Source organism: Delphinapterus leucas, chromosome 14 (genome assembly GCF_059928025.1).
Source record: "Delphinapterus leucas isolate spDelLeu-1000000601 "Yukka" chromosome 14, BTC_Dleu_Yukka2, whole genome shotgun sequence".
Taxonomy (NCBI): Eukaryota; Metazoa; Chordata; class Mammalia; order Artiodactyla; family Monodontidae; genus Delphinapterus; species Delphinapterus leucas.
Window position 1 is genome coordinate 40,474,648 of NC_143142.1, and position 15,786 is coordinate 40,490,433.

At 39.8% G+C, this 15,786-nt stretch overlaps 1 protein-coding gene across 19 annotated transcripts in view; it reads right to left on the bottom strand.

Annotated features, from left to right (window-relative positions):
* The window catches only part of OSBPL1A (oxysterol binding protein like 1A), a 222,665-nt gene that overhangs the window by 77,590 nt on the left and 129,289 nt on the right, over window positions 1-15,786 (bottom strand). For 17 of the 19 annotated variants that reach the window (XR_016387606.1, XM_022586847.3, XM_022586844.3 and 14 more), the window contains one exon: window positions 196-352. The exons of 1 other annotated variant lie outside the window; for it this stretch is intronic. Coding sequence is in view for 16 of the 18 variants with exons in the window: in XM_022586847.3 (XP_022442555.2) it covers window positions 196-352 (157 nt within the window). In the remaining 2 variants the exon portion in view is untranslated. Of the gene's footprint in view, window positions 1-195; window positions 353-15,786 lie in introns of those variants that run through there. One more of the 19 variants, XM_030760490.2, reaches the window with a different exon arrangement.

Genomic DNA, 15,786 nt, shown 5'->3' on the forward strand with positions numbered 1-15,786 from the left:
CTACTATTACAGATTATGTTCTTCTTCTAATGGACAAAGTACTTAAGCTAAATCCTTTCCTTGAGGTGATGGAGCAATATAAATATTCAATAGAGAGAAAAAGCAAAAACGAAGAGAACGCATACTTTTCTTTACAAAAGCAAATGCACTTGATAATAAAAAGGCAGCAATGTTCAGTGTTAAAGGCCATCCTACCTGTGTTTTTTGATGCCATTGGAGAGAGCATCTCCACCACCACAGTCTTTTCCTTCGGACATTCTGTACTTTCTACTCCTCAGGTGCTCTCCTTCCTCTTCAAAGCAGTGCGCAGTCACTGCTTCCAATCTACTCAGGGACCGTTCGGACTCGGAATCTGTGGCAGAGCAGGTTCACAGTCAATGAACCGAACTTTGGTGTGAGGCTTCCGTAACAATGGATCTCTCCCTTAACGCATCAGGCTTTGAAACTTAAGCAGCCTACTTTGTCCTTCAACAATCCATCTGTTAACTCCTCCTCAGGGATTTCAGAGAACCTGCATCCAATAAGGCTAAAGTGGATTTAGGAAACAGATATAGGATTATATAAACTTACAACTGTTAGATTGTATACACTAAAAGAGACGTCCAGAGATTACCTAATTCTTTAAGAAATTATATTCAGTGGTTTTCCCCCTAAAAAAATTTCTACTTTTATCTTCCCTTTCAAAGCACCTTAAGCATAACTTTAAAAACACAATCAATTTTTTAAACTCATGTATAAAGAAAAAGCTACCGTGGCTGTACTTGGGGGAAGCACAAATTACATCTGATACTACAGACACCAAAGCAAAGGTAATTTTTAACTACTTTAAAAAACACTGCCTATGCATTCAGCGTGGAGCCATCGGCCTGTTTGGGAATAAAAGGACAACTTATCTGCGTACAATACGCTACAGTTTTCAGGCACACTCACATCCTTCATCTCCTTTCAGCATCTCCAGGGTGCTTTGGTGATGGCGAGGAAGGACTACGGGGTTAAGAAGTATGCCCGCTTACTTGTTTAACGCTCTACATATTTCAGTTCACAGTAGCAGCCATCCAATCTCCAGAAAACTTTAAATGATGCCTATGCTTTTATTAAAATGTAAATTCCAGGTAACGTCTAACTTTCTGTAAGCAGATGACCACACAGGCAACCGTCCTCTGCTCTAGGGAAGCACTCACACCCATTCAAGTAACCTCCCTTAAATAAAAGTTTCAACCATCTGCTTAGCGTGTATTATAGCTAAGATGTTCAGGAAATAAAATTATTTAGTACTTCTTTTCCCCCGACTGCATTCTATAATTCAGCCAAAATCATGGGCTCTTATTTTTATCACATTAGGTTCACTAGTAACAACTGTTGGACAAGTACCACTGCAGGTTGGACAACACACCTTGAACTCTGGACCGTCTAAATGGTATAAGTTACCTGCAGAAAAGACTCAATGCTACGGAAGTTATTTTTATCTTCTGTAAATATAACTTTACCAGAATTGAAAATATAGCTTTGTTGTGACATATACCATATAGCAAAGAAAGAGATATTTTAAAAGTAAGTTTAAAGCAATATTTATTTTTCATTGTCAATTTTGGCAGGCAGTGACAATATTTTATGAAAAACAACTGAAGACTTGGGGGATTGGGATTGACATATGTACACTAATATGTATAAAATGGATAACTAATAAGAATCTGCTGTATAAAAAAATAAATTCAAAAATTCCCAAAAAAACCCCAAAAGTGAAGACAACCTGCAAAGCCAGTAACAGGGGACTGTCATCCATTAGATGAAATACACAGCTGCTAAAATCACAATTACAAAAGCAACTTAATAAAATAGAAAAATACTTTTAACATAGTGATAAGTCAAAATAATCAGGATACCATTTTACAACTCTAAAATATAAGCAAAAAAAATTAATTTTATTCTGCCTTAAAGGAAGATCAATCTGGTTCAGGTAAACAGATACCTGTCCAAATGAGAGCAGTGAAATGACAGAAGTTTGTCTAGGGCACAGTGAGGCAAAGAGGGGAAGAGTTCATTTGCTGGGGTAGGCAAAGGGGTATCAGGAAAGGATATAGGAGAGGTGGTATTACCTGAAAACTGGCTTCGTCTCTCTTGGTGGGTGTCAAGCAAAAAGACACAACCAAGCCAAAGAGTGGGAGAAAGAAGGATTTATTACTTGCAGGAAATAAGGAGAACACCGGGGATCTTTCCCAAGGCAGTGTCTCCCCAACAGCAAGACTGGGGAAGTTTTACACTAAGGGTGCATGCATATTCATGAATGGGCCTGGGCAGTATATGTATATTCATGAACGGGTTTTGAGCAGAGGAGAATTCAAAAGAGAATTGAGGCAAAGGTTGACAGAGTCCAAGCTCTAGCTGACTGAAGTCATGAGGGTCAGAAAAGGTCAACAGTTGATCTGGTGGTTGGTTGCAGGCTCAAGAGGGGCGCCGTTTGAATTCTGTAAAACAGCTCAAGAAAGTGTTTCAGGCTAATCTTTACCACTGAAAACAGATCTGGGAGTCTTTACAACTGATTTATTATCTTTGCTACTGCAACTTCTCTTGCCTGGTAACAGTCCTGTTTGTTCCTGCATTATTTTGTTCCCTCAAGATCATTAATTACTGAGACCTGTTCAAGGGCAAGCACTGTGGCCAGGCTTAGATCACAAAACGGTTTAGGCTAAAAATGGCTTCTCTTATGTCAAGAAAGCCATGCCTGGTTCGTTTTCTTTGGGGACCCCCTACCTTATCTGCTTACAGTGGAACAACAGGTAAATCTCAAAACAATGAGAATGGTGCTCAGGTGGAGGTGAGGGAAGAGTTGTTCAGAGGAAGCAGCATGAGCACAACCTGAACCAAAGAGGGTGACAGTGGTCTTGGGGGGAAGATCGGGTGGTTTTTTCACTTTCACATTTTTAAGTTTGTTTCATATGAAAAAATTAAGAATTTAAAGAGCCAAACAAAATAACCCTGTCTGCACTGGTTAGTATTAATCAAGATGCATTATTACTTTATAATTTAGATGTCATGAAAACCAAAATGCACTGAAGCAAAAAACCTCAAGCACTCAAGCATTTATTAAACATCACTCTGCACAGGATATTGTGCTTGCTATTTAAGGGATACAAATCATAAGACAGGGACTAATCCATTTCCAAAGAAAATTCTTAACAAAAAGCAGATATACAATAAACACCAAACAAGAGGTAAGGCAGTAAGAACTTCTATGAAGCAAAGACTTTACTCAGAACAAGATTTAAACTTACTGAACACAAGCTGAAGACCTACTACCTTCATCCAATCATAGGAGCGCTGTGCTTACCCCTAGGGACACACTATCAGGTGGCAGTACAGACCCTTATCATTCCCCTACCCTAACCTCCACCCCAAGCGTAGCAACTTGACTTCCTCTCTGCCCCCTCTCCTAGTCTCTCTCTCCCTGTTCATCCACCTCTCCCCTCCCCCCAACCCTTATTTCTCTCTACCTTGCTTCCAACCTCCTTCCCCCTCTAATATAATCAGGCTATGCCCACCCTTCCCCTGAAGGGCTCTAGCGAAGGTCACCAATTACCGCCATACTGCGAAGTTAGTCCAATGATCATTTTTTAATTCTTATCATGACTCGTCCACCACATCTGATACTGCTTACTTCATTCTTCCCCTCCTTTATTTGGTGCAAGGCATGGTGGGCGATTCAAAGAACAGTGAGATGTGGTCCCTGTCCATGGTCGAGCAGAGGTAGACTGTTTTGTGAAAACGTGAGTTCAGTGAATTGCTCCCGGTGCAGCAGCGTAAGTCTGGATGGGGCCAGTGGGCCACACAGGAGGGAACAGCCAGTTTCACACAGTGAAGGACTGGGTATCCAGAGATGATTGTGACTGACGGCTGAGCTAAGTTGACAAGCAGTAAGACTGGGGGTGGAGGAGGGAGTTACAATAGAGGAGCTGTTCCAGGCATAAGGGAGCGGCATGATGCAAGGCAGGGAGGAAAGAAGCAGCATTCAGTAAGGTGGGAGGAGAAGACGCGAGAAAGGAGTGGTGACGGGGCGGCTGGGGGGAAATGAAGCTATGAATCAGTCATGAAGCTGACTACTCAGGATGAATAAAGATCAACGGCAGGCAGTGGGAAAAGAGGGTATAAAATGAAGCGGGAACGAGGAAGTATCCCATTCCACGCCGTAAAGTGCTTTCACGCGCTAGAGGCAAATCGTCAGCTCATCTCTGAGCATTCTAGCTTCAGAGGCAAAGGAGGAAACACGATCAGTGACATGATTTACAGTGCCCTCGAGATAAAAACTAGCTTGTTGATTAAGAACAAAAGCTCAGTGACTTCTAGTACTATGTATACAGTGAGACATAGCTTAGACTTACTTTGTGGGCAATAAGGAGCCATCCTTAACTTCTATGCCTCCAATGAATGAGTCACGCCAATACGCCTCCAGCAGAGTATCATTTCATTTGGAGACCCATGGGTCCAGATATATTTAAATTCTAACATGTTTACCTAAGTAGCAAAGCATAGTCCCTGTGGAGGCTTACTGATTAAGGTGAAGCCTGACCATACGAGTAATTTTTTTTTGAATTTTTGAATTTTATTTTTTATACAGCAGGTTCTTATTAGTTATCTATTTTATACATATTAATGAATACATGTCAATCCCAATCTCCCAACTCATCCCACCACCGCCCCCCGCCACTTTCCCCCCTTGGTGTCTGTACATCTGTGTCTCTACATCTGTGTCTCTATTTCTCCACATCTGTGTCTCTACTTCTGCCCTGCAAAACAGTTCATCTGTACCATTTTTTCTACGTTTCCCATATACGCATTAATTTACGATATCTCTTTTTCTCTTTCTGACTTACTTCACTCTGTATGACAGTCTCCAGATCCATCCACATCTCTCCAAATGGCCCAATTTCATTCCTTTTTATGGCTGAGTAATATTCCATTTTGTATAAATGTAACACATCTTCTTTATCCATTCATCTGTCGATGGACACTTAGGCTGCTTCCATGACCTGGCAACTGTAAATAGTGCTGCAGTGAACACTGGGGTGCATGTTTTCTCATCGTATATGCCCATTAGCAGGATTGCTGGGTCATATGGTAGTTCTATTTTTAGTTTTTTAAGGAACCTCCATACTGTTCTCCATAGTAGCTGTATCAATTTACATTCCCACCAACAGTGCAAGAGGGTTCCCTTTCCTAAACACCCTCTCCAGTATTTGTTGTTTGCAGATTTTCAGATGATGCCCATTCTAACTGGTGTGAGGTGATACCTCATTGTAGTTTTGATTTCCATTTCTCTAATAATTAGTGATGCTGAACAGCTTTTCATGTGTTTCTTGGCCATCTGTATGTCTTCTTTGGAGAAATGTCTATTTAGGTCTTCTGCCCATTTTTCGATTGGGTTGTTTTTTTAATATTGAGCTGCATGGGCTGTTTATATATTTTGGAGATTAATCCTTTGTCCGTTGATTCGTTTGCAAATATTTTCTCCCATTCTGAGGGTTGTCTTATCATCTTGTTTGTAGTTTCCTTTGCTTTGCAAAAGCTTTTAAGTTTCATTAGGTCCCATTTGTTTTTATTTCCATTACTCTACAAGGTGGATCAAAAAAGATCTTGCTGTGATTTATGTAAAAGAGTGTTCTTCCTATGTTTTCCTCTAAGAGTTTTATAGCATCCAGCCTTACATTTAGGTCTATAATCTATTTTGAGTTTATTTTTGTGTATGGTGTTAGGGAGTGTTCTAATTTCATTCTTGTAAATGTAGCTGTCCAGTTTTCCCAGCACCACTTATTGAAGAGACTGTCTTTTCTCCATTGTATATCCTTGCCTCCTTTGTCATAGATAAGTTGACCACAGGTGCGTGGGTTTATCTCTGGGCTTTTTATCCTGTTCCATTGATCTATATTTCTGTTTCTGTGCCAGTACCATATTATCTTGATTACTGTAGCTTTGTAGTATAGTCTGAAGTCAGGGAGTCTGATTCCTCCACTTCCGTTTTTTTCACCCAAGACTGCTTTGGCTATTCAGGGTCTTCTGTGTCTCCATACAAATTTTAATATTCTTTTTTCTACTTCTGTAAAAAATGCCATTGGTAATTTGATAGGGATTGCATTGAACCTGTAGATTGCTTTGGGTAGTATAGTCATTTTCATGATATTGATTCTTCCAATCCAAGAACATGGTATATCTCTCCATCTGTTTGTGTCATCTTTGATTTCTTTCATCAGTGTCATAGTTTTCTGAGTACAGAACTTTTACCTCCTTAGATAGGTTTATTCCTAGGTATTTTATTCTTTTTGTTGCAACGGTGAATGGGATTGTTTCCTTAATTTCTCCTTCTGACCTTTCGTTGTTAGTGTACAGGAATATAAGAGGTTTCTGTGCATTAATTTTGTATCCTGCAACTTTACTAAATTTATTAATTAGCTCTAATAGTTTTCTGATGGCATCTTCAGGATTCTCTATGTATAGTATCATGTCATCTGCAAACAGTGACAGTTTTACTTCTTGTCCAATTTGGATTCCTTTTATTTCTTTTTCTTCTCTGATTGCCATGGCTAGGACTTCCAAAATTACGTTGAATGATAGTGGCGAGAGTGGACATCCTTGTCTTATTCGTGATCTTAGAGGAAATGCTTTCAATTTTTCATCATTGAGAATGATGTTTGCTGTGGGTTTGTCATATATGGACTTTATTATGTTGAGGTAGGTTCCTCTCCGTCCACTTTCTGCAGTTTTTATCATAAATGGATGTTGACTTTGGTCAAAAGCTTTTCCTGCATCTACTGAGATGATCATAATGGTTTTTATTATTCAATTTGTTAATATGGTGTATCACATTGATTGATTTGCATATACTGAAGAATCCTTGCATCCCTGGGATAAATCCCACTTGACCATGGTGTATGATCCTGTTAATGTGTTGTTGGATCCTGTTTGCTAGTATTTTGTTGAGGATTTTTGCATCTACATTCATCAGTGATACTGGTCTGTAATTTTCTTTTTTTTGTAGTATCTCTGTCTGGTTTTGGTATCAGGGTGATGGTGGCCTCATAGAATGGGTTTGGGAGTGTTTCTTCCTCTGCAATTATTTGGAAGAGTTTCAGAAGGATGGGTGTTAGCTCTTCTCTAAATGTTTGATAGAATTCACCTGTGAAGCCATCTGGTCCTGGACTTTTGTTTGTTGGAAGATTTTTAATCAGTTTCAATTTCATTATACCTGGGATTGGTCTGTTCATATTTTCTATTTCTTCCTGGTTCAGTCTTGGAAGTTTATACCTTTCTAAGAATTTGTCCATGTCTTCCAGGTTGTCCATTTTATTGGTATAGAGTTGACTGTAGTAGTCTCTTATGATGCTTTGTATTTCTGCAGTGTCCATTGTAACTTCTCCTTTTTCATTTCTAATTTTATTGATTTGAGTCCTCTCCCTCTTTTTCTTGATGAGTCTCACTAAAAGTTCATCAATTCTGTTTATCTTCTCAAAGAACCAGTTTTTAGTTTTATTGATCTTCGCTATTGTTTTCTTTGTTTCTATTTCATCTATTTCTGTTCTGGTCTTTATGATTTCTTTCCTTCTACTAACTTAGGGTTTTGTTTGTTCTTCTTTCTCTAGTTCCTTTAGGTGTAAGGTTAGATTGTTTGAGATTTTTCTTGTTTCTTGAGGTAGGACTGTATTGCTATAAACTTCCCTCTTAGAACTGCTTTTGCTGCATCCCATAGGTTTTGGATCATGTTTTTGTTGTCATTTGTCTCTAGGTATTTTTTGACTTCCTTTTTGATTTCTTCAGTGATTTCTTGGTTATTTAGTAGCATACTGTTTAGTCTCCATGTGTTTGAGTGTTTTACGTTTTTTTCCTTGTAATGGATTTCTAATCTCATAGCGTTGTTGTTGGAAAAGATGCTTGATATGATTTCAATTTTCTTAAATTTACTGAGGCTTGATTTGTGGCCCAAGATGTGATCTATCCTGGAGAATGTTCCGTGTGCACTTTAGAAGAAAGTGTAATCTGCTGTTTTTGGATGGAATGTCCTATAAATATCAATTAAATCTATCTGGTCTGTTGTGTCATTTAAAGCTTGTGCTTCCTTATTAATTTTCTGTCTGGATGATGTGCCCATTGGTTTAAATGAGGTGTTAAAGTCCCTCACTGTTATTGTGTTACTGTCGATTTCCTCTTTTAGAGCTGTTAGCAGTTGTCTTATGTATTGAGGTGCTCCTATGTTGGGTGCATATATAATTGTTGTATCTTCTTCCTGGATTGATCCCTTGATCATTATGTAGTGTCCTTCCTTGTGTCTTATAACATTCTTTATTTTAAAGCCCATTTTATCTGATATGAGTATTCCTACTCCAGCTTTCTTTTGATTTCCATTTGCATGGAATATCTTTTTCCATCCCCTCACTTTCAGTCTGTATGTGCCCCTGAAGTGGGTCTCCTGTAGACAGCATATATATGGGTCTTGTTTTTGTATCCATTCAGCGAGCCTGTGTCTTTTGGTTGGAGCATTTAATCCATTCACGTTTAAGATAATTATCAATATGTATGTTCCTATGACCATCTTTGTAATTGTTTTGGGTTTGTTTTCATAGCTCCTTTTCTTCTCTTGTGTTTCCCACTTAGAGAAGTTCCTTTAGCATTAGTTGTAGAGCTGGTTTGGTGGTGCTGAATTCTCTTAGCTTTTGCTTGTCTGTAAAGCTTTTGATTTCTCCATCGAATCTGAATGAGATCCTTGCCTGGTAGAGTAATCTTGGTTGTAGGTTCTTCCCTTTCATCACTTTAAATATATCATGCCACTCCCTTCTGGCTTGTAGAGTTTCTGCTGAGAAATCAGCTGCTAACCTTATGGGAGTTCCATTGTATGTTATTTGTCATTTTTCCCTTGTTGCTTTCAATAATTTTTCTTTGTCTTTAATTTTTGTCAGTTTGATTACTATGTGTCTCAGCATGTTTCTCCTTGGGTTTATCCTGCCTGGGACTCTCTGCACGTCCTGGACTTGGGTGGCTATTTCCTTTCCCATCTTCGGGAAATTTTCGACTATAATCTCTTCAGATTATTTTCTCAGGTCCTTTCTCTCTCTCTTCTCCTTCTGGGACCCCTATAATGTGAATGTTGTTGCATTTAATATTGTCCCAGAGGTCTCTTAGGCCATCTTCATTTCTTTTCATTCTTTTTTCTTTATTCTGTTCCGCAGCAGTGAACTCCACCATTCTGTCTCCCAGGTCACTTATCCGTTCTTCTGCCTCAGTTATTCTATTGATTCCTTCTAGTGTATTTTTCATTTCAGTTATTGTATTGTTCATCTATTTGTTCTTTACTTCTTCTAGGTGTTCATTCTTTAATTCTTCTAGGTTTTTGTTAAACAATTCTTGCATCTTCTCAATCTTTGCCTCCATTGTTTTTCCGAGGTCCTGGATCATCTTCGCTATCATTATTCTGAATTCTTTTTCTGGAAGGTTGCCTATCTCCACTTCATTTAGTTGTTTCTCTGGGGTTTTATCTTGTTCCTTCATGTGGTACAAAGTCCTCTGCCTTTTCATTTTGTCTATCTTTCTGTGAATGTGGTTTTGCTTCCACAGGCTGCAGAACTGTAGTTCTTCTTGCTTCTCCTGTCTGCCCTCTGGTGGATGAGGCTATCTTAGAGGCTTGTGCAAGCTTCCTGATGGGAGGGACTGGTGGAGGGTAGAGCTGGGTGTTGCTCTGGTGGGTAGAGCTCAGTAAAACTTTAATCTGCTGATGAGTGGGGCTGGGTTCCCTCCCTGTTGGTTGTTTGGCCTGAGGCATCCCAGCAATGGAGCGTACCTGGCTCATAAGAGTAATTTTCAAGTGATAGATCTTAGTGCTGCTGAGGTGATAATGCAATCTTAAAACAGGTTTTTCAATTTTGCCTGCACATACGAATATCAAATAGGCCAGAACTTATCTACCATTCAGTGTTTCTGGGCAATACATTAATGCCTCAGTGGAAAGCATAAAGTATTGGAAAGAGTGTGCTTAACACCTTATATATGGTGGTTATAATAGTAAGGGTACTGTACATGCTTTAAAAACAAACAAATGGGGGGGAAGTTACTGTTTAATGGGTACAGTTTTATTTGGGGATGATGGAAAAGTTCTGGCAACAGACAGCAGTGCTGGTTGGACAAAAATGTACTTAATGACACTGAACCGCATACTTAAAAATGGTTAAAATGGTATATGTGTTATGTTTATTTTACCACAATAAAACCAAAACCAAATAAAACCCCAAACAAAAAAGCAAACAAAAACCTGTCAAGCCAACGCCAAAGACCTATCATGCTGGATGCATGGTCTATATTCTGGTCCTGTCATCTCTCACCTCAATGCCAGTGATGAAAGAAAGCCACACAGACATGGAGAAAAACTGGTGGATTTTTATACACATGTATTTTTGAATACAGCAGCAGAAATGTTAACAGTATCCACACCTAGATTTCAGACAAAATCAGCCTTTCATTTTCCCTTTTATTTCTCACTGCATTTTCCCCTTACGAACATCTGTGTTTCTATATTAAGTAGAGCCACAGAAAAATTTCAGGATGCTTCAATCCATCCCTGAAAAACAGGGTAAGGGATTTATAAAATAGCCTTACATTATTCACTGAACTTTAAATGGGCAGTTAGGAAAATCCGTATAGCCGTATGTAATGACTATACATGGAAATGGAATACTTAGTTTGTACTTACTCGTGGGTTTGTTTATTCCCATCTATTTCCAAAAAGGATTCAGGTGGTTTAATTACTAATTATATTTTATATAAAAACTGTCATAACAACACTCTGAAAAACAGGCTGTATCTTACAAGATAAATGCTCTAGCCTATGTACAAGCATTTAAGGTAGACAGAATCTTTGCCTGATTAAAACAGTGGTATTAATAGAAAGTTTGTTCACAGATCTCTGGTGGCCCAGAAACTTAAAAGCTCTGTCCACATTGGGACTTAAAATAATTTCGAACACATTTCAGATTGAACACTATCCCCTTTCAACCAAACAGCTTGGAAGCCAATGGCTGTGACTGGGTTAACATGGCTTTAAAACTTTACTCATCAAGTTGTATGAGTTAAATGTGTACAGCTTTTTGTATGTCAATCATACCTCAAATAAAGTGGTGTAAAAAAAACTTCAGCATTAAGAGGATCATTACCTTTATCCTACTTTTTTGAGTTTCTCCTATTAAAAGGCTGAAAGAAGAGGTCATAAAATTAAGGATATAAACATGCCAACAAGTCTTACGTTATGCCGATAAGTATTTTAACATGACCTCTGAAAACTAACTTGAGAACAAATAGTACAACGGAGCAAGATGTGGAAGAACTGTGGATAATGTCCAAATAGCCCCTCCCCGTTACTTAAGGTAACAGGAAATAGTCAGAAGGCACACACGCTCAATTTAATACCTTCACTGTTTATGGTTTCCCAAGAACTAGGCATCTTCTAAGAATGTCCAAAGTAACCCCAAAGTAACCCCAGCTTAAAATATCAGCGCCAAATGTTTATTTAGCTTTAATGTACAATCCTGTAAACTCAAAAATAATGTAGTAAATACAAAGCACACAAGGAAAATCAATGAAACCTACCACATTTAAAATAAACTGTGAACAGAAAATCCGGGTGAGTCCAGACGGGGCTGCCAAGAGATTGCTACAATAACCTACTGAGGAAGTGACAAAAGCTTGAAACAGAATGGTGGCAGCAAGCAACAAGAGTCAGAGACATTCTAGACATATCCTCCCTGAATGAGGTGCAAGGTCACAATCAGCCAAATGGTAGTGTTGATTACGACAGTTTCTTAAAAGTACTGGCTTTTCCCCAAGCAACTAAATCTACTATTGTTTTCCCCAACTTGCAAAATCTGCACATGTAACTGCGGATGAAGAATTATTCAAAACATTTGTGTGTGGGCTACTGAAAAACTTACGTGTATCTATTTTGGGTGACTAAATCCAGTCGCCCAGATTGTCCCAATTTGTCTTGCTGACATCTTTAAAATCATTTTCAAGGTCACCTATGCATTCACTCTACAGAGAAAATATTCTAGAACTAAAGACCAGTTATAGAATAATCCAGTTATAAAAGAAAGTTCTTTCACGTGACTTCAGTTTAATAAATCAACACTTGCCAAATACCTACCATGTACCTGGTAAAGAAAGGGCTCGTTGCTGAAACAGTTTAGAAAGATTAATGAGATATGGGTGGTGCCCTCCAAATATTCAAAGTCCAATCTAGTGGAAGACGTGCAAGTAAACATATGTTTATACAAAGTGTGGGAATACTTGAAGAAGTCACTCTCAGGGGAACCAGGATAAGTTTCCAGGCAAACTTTCCAGGCAGAGATGACATCTGAGCTGTAATGATGACTAAGAATTTAAGGCAGGAAAAGAGAATATCAGGTGTAAGGGGAAGAGCAACAGTCCCATGCCTGAGAGAACAAGGTGCGTGTCTAAGAATATCTGGCATAGCTAGAGAGGAGAGTAGCCAGACAGAAAAGATGTGGTCGTCAGAGATGAAGCTTAAACGTGGGTCAGATCACAGCGTTTATACTGAATCTGTAGTAATGGAGAGTCTCTGGATGTTTTGCCAGGGAGTGATAAGATCCACTTTACACTTTACAGATAACTCTGACACATCAGTGTCCCATGGCCACTGTAACAGTCAGCATAACCTGGTGGCTTAAAACAACAAAATTTTAGTCTTTCATAACTCTGGAGGCCAGAACTCCAAAATCAGTTTCAATGAACGAAAACCAAAGCATCGGCAGGACCGCCATCCCTCTGAAGGCTCTAAGGAAAGTCCATTCCTTGCCTCTTGCCTCTGGTGGCTTCCAGCTTTCCTGGGCTTGTGGCCACATCACTCTAATCTCTGCCTCCATCCTCACATTGCCTTCTCCTCTGTGGGTCTAATCTCCCTCTACCTTTCTCTTATAAGGATACTTGTGACAGCACTTAGGTCCCACCCAGATAATCCATGATGATCTCACCTCAAATTCCTTAACTTAATCCCATTTGCAAAGATCTTTTTTTTCCAAAAAAAAAGGTTACAGGTTACTGGGATGAGCAGGTGAATGTATCCTTAGGGGACCATTTTTCTGCCCACCACACCTGACAATATGCGATGTGGAAGATGGGCTGGCAGGGATAATTGACCAGAAGCGGGAAGACAAAGTCTGTGGGGGCTCAAAAGCTGAACTAAGGCCCCGACAGTGAATAATGGGGCCGAAAACAGGAAGAAAAAAGAAGACAACTAGATACTTAGATATGGGGAGGGTGTGAGGAAAGGGGGTAAGAGATGACTTTCACATCTGTAGTTTGCATGGTGGGTAGACGATGATGCCATCAGCCAAGACAGGGCATATACGAGGGGGCAGGTCAGGATGGCAAGTCCAGTTTCCACCATACGGAGCTTGAGATGCTTCGGGCCGAAGTGAGAATTCTCAGTAAATAGGTGGAAATCCTCGGCATATCATTATCTGCCACAACCAACTGGTCTTCAAGCTCAGTCAACGTGGCCTTTAAAATGTATCCCCAAACTTCATCCACTCAAATATCTGAACTCCTAACAGGTGCCAAAGTCTATGCAAGTTGCTAGGGATGCAAAGTTCCTCAAGGGATTTACAGTCTGGTTGAGTGGCAGGGCTGACAAAAAGACATAAGCATACAAAACTTCAACTACAGGAAATGCTACGGGACTATGGTGCACGGGGAGCCTACAGCAGGGATTTCATCAAGTCAAGAAAGTCAACCAGGCTTCCTTGAGGAACAAAGGTCAGGATATGTATTCATTAAAGCAATAAAGGGAGGAACTGAAACTTTCCATTCTCACTTAAGTTGCTTTTATGGAAATTCCTGTCACCTCTCATCTAGGACACCAGGACCTCAAATCAATCTTTACTCCTAAAATACTCATATGCTAATAGAATGTAAACTCCTAAGTAGGGACCATGTCTTATTTTCTTTGAATTTCCAATTCTTAATATAATGCAAGAATATTATAAAAATTCCACAATGTTTACTAAAAAAAAAACTTTATAAAATATTCAATACTAGTCTGACATCACTCTGTATACTTAATCACGTCTGTCGGCTGCCCACCACTTAACAGGCTAAAATGAAAAATCTTCAGCAGAATCTTATCACAAGACTCATTATAAGCTGGTCCTAAATTACTTTCTTGGCTTCATCCCATCACTATTTCTCAGCATCCAATACGCTCACCCCTGCCTCAGCCATAGTGCATTTTCATGATGTCTTTGAAAACTACTTTTCTCTACCTTTGCATGTGTTTTCTTGTTCCACAAAGCATATCTGACCACCATCTTATCCATCTGGAGAACTCCTTCCTGACTCTTCACAACACCCCTCAAGCATCACTTATTCTGTGATGCTCTCCCCGACTTTCCCAAGCAGTTAGCTGCCTCTCCTCTGAATTTCTGTAACACTCCTTACGTATGAGTTGGTGACGCTAATTCATTACTTGTTCAATAAATATGTATTGAGCGCCTCCTTCTCTGTCTGTCTAGCACTAGTGTAGGGGCTGGGATGCATCCATGCACTAAGCAAAATGCCTCTCTCACTGAGGAGCTTATATTCCACTTGTAGAAGATCTACAAATGAATGTACATTATGTGTGAAAGATGCTGTGTGTTTTTTTTGGGGGGTTTTTTAAAGGCAAGAGAAAAAGGATAGAAAATGATACAGTGAAGGTCTTTCTGAGCAGAAAAAGGAAGGAAGTGGGGGAGTAAGCACTGTAGACATTTGGGATTAGAGAGCTCCAGGCAGAGGGAAAGTGAAGGCCTGGAAGAGAACACGCTTGGCAAGTCCAGAAACTTGCATTGAGGCCAGTGATGGAAGGAAGTGAGTGAGGAGGACAGAGCAGATCTCAGAAGGTGGCAGATGGCCAGAACGAGGCCTTCTGGCTTTTATTCCAGCTAGGAAGCAAAGCCATTGGAGGGTTCCATGCAGGGAACTGACATGAACAGATTCACGTTTGGAAACGATCACTCTGAATGCTGTTATTTAAAATATTGCTGGAGACGCGGGTGCAAGCAGAGGGACCAGTCAGAAAGCCCCTGTCAGAAACCAGGTGAGAGATGATGGGGGCCAGGGTGGTGGGAGTGGAATGATGAGAAGTGGTCAGATTCTGCTATATGTTGTAGGTAGAGCTGACGGAATTTGTTGATGGACTGAATGTGAATGTTGATGGACTGAAAGACAGATCCTCCATCTACCAAAGTATGGACCACAGGAGGGGCAGGCTTGTGAGCAGAAATCAAGAATTCTCTTCTGGACATTCTAAGACACCTTGGAGATCTCATTTAAGTGAATGAATGAGCCAAGTAGACAGACAGAAGTCTGAAATTCAGGGGGCAAGACTGACTGAGTCTAGAGACGTAAAGTTTTGTACTTAGCAAAATTTGGACAATATTCACAGGCATGGGACTAGATGAGGTCGTGCAAGGCAAGCTGCTCAAGCTTTAATGTCCATATGAAGCCCCTACGGATTTGAAAAAATGCAAATTCTTATTCACTAGGTCTGAGTTGGGGCCTGCGGCTCTGCAGTTCCAACAAGCTTCCAGGTGAAGGTGATGCTACTGATCCTGAGGCCACAATCTGAGTACAAAGGATCTAAAGAGTGAGTGTAGAAAACAATGCCTGCACCCCAAGACACGCTAACATCTGAAGTCAGAAGGATACAAGACGACAAGCAAAGGGAACTGAGAAGTAAAATCAAAAGAGACTGGTACTCTGGAA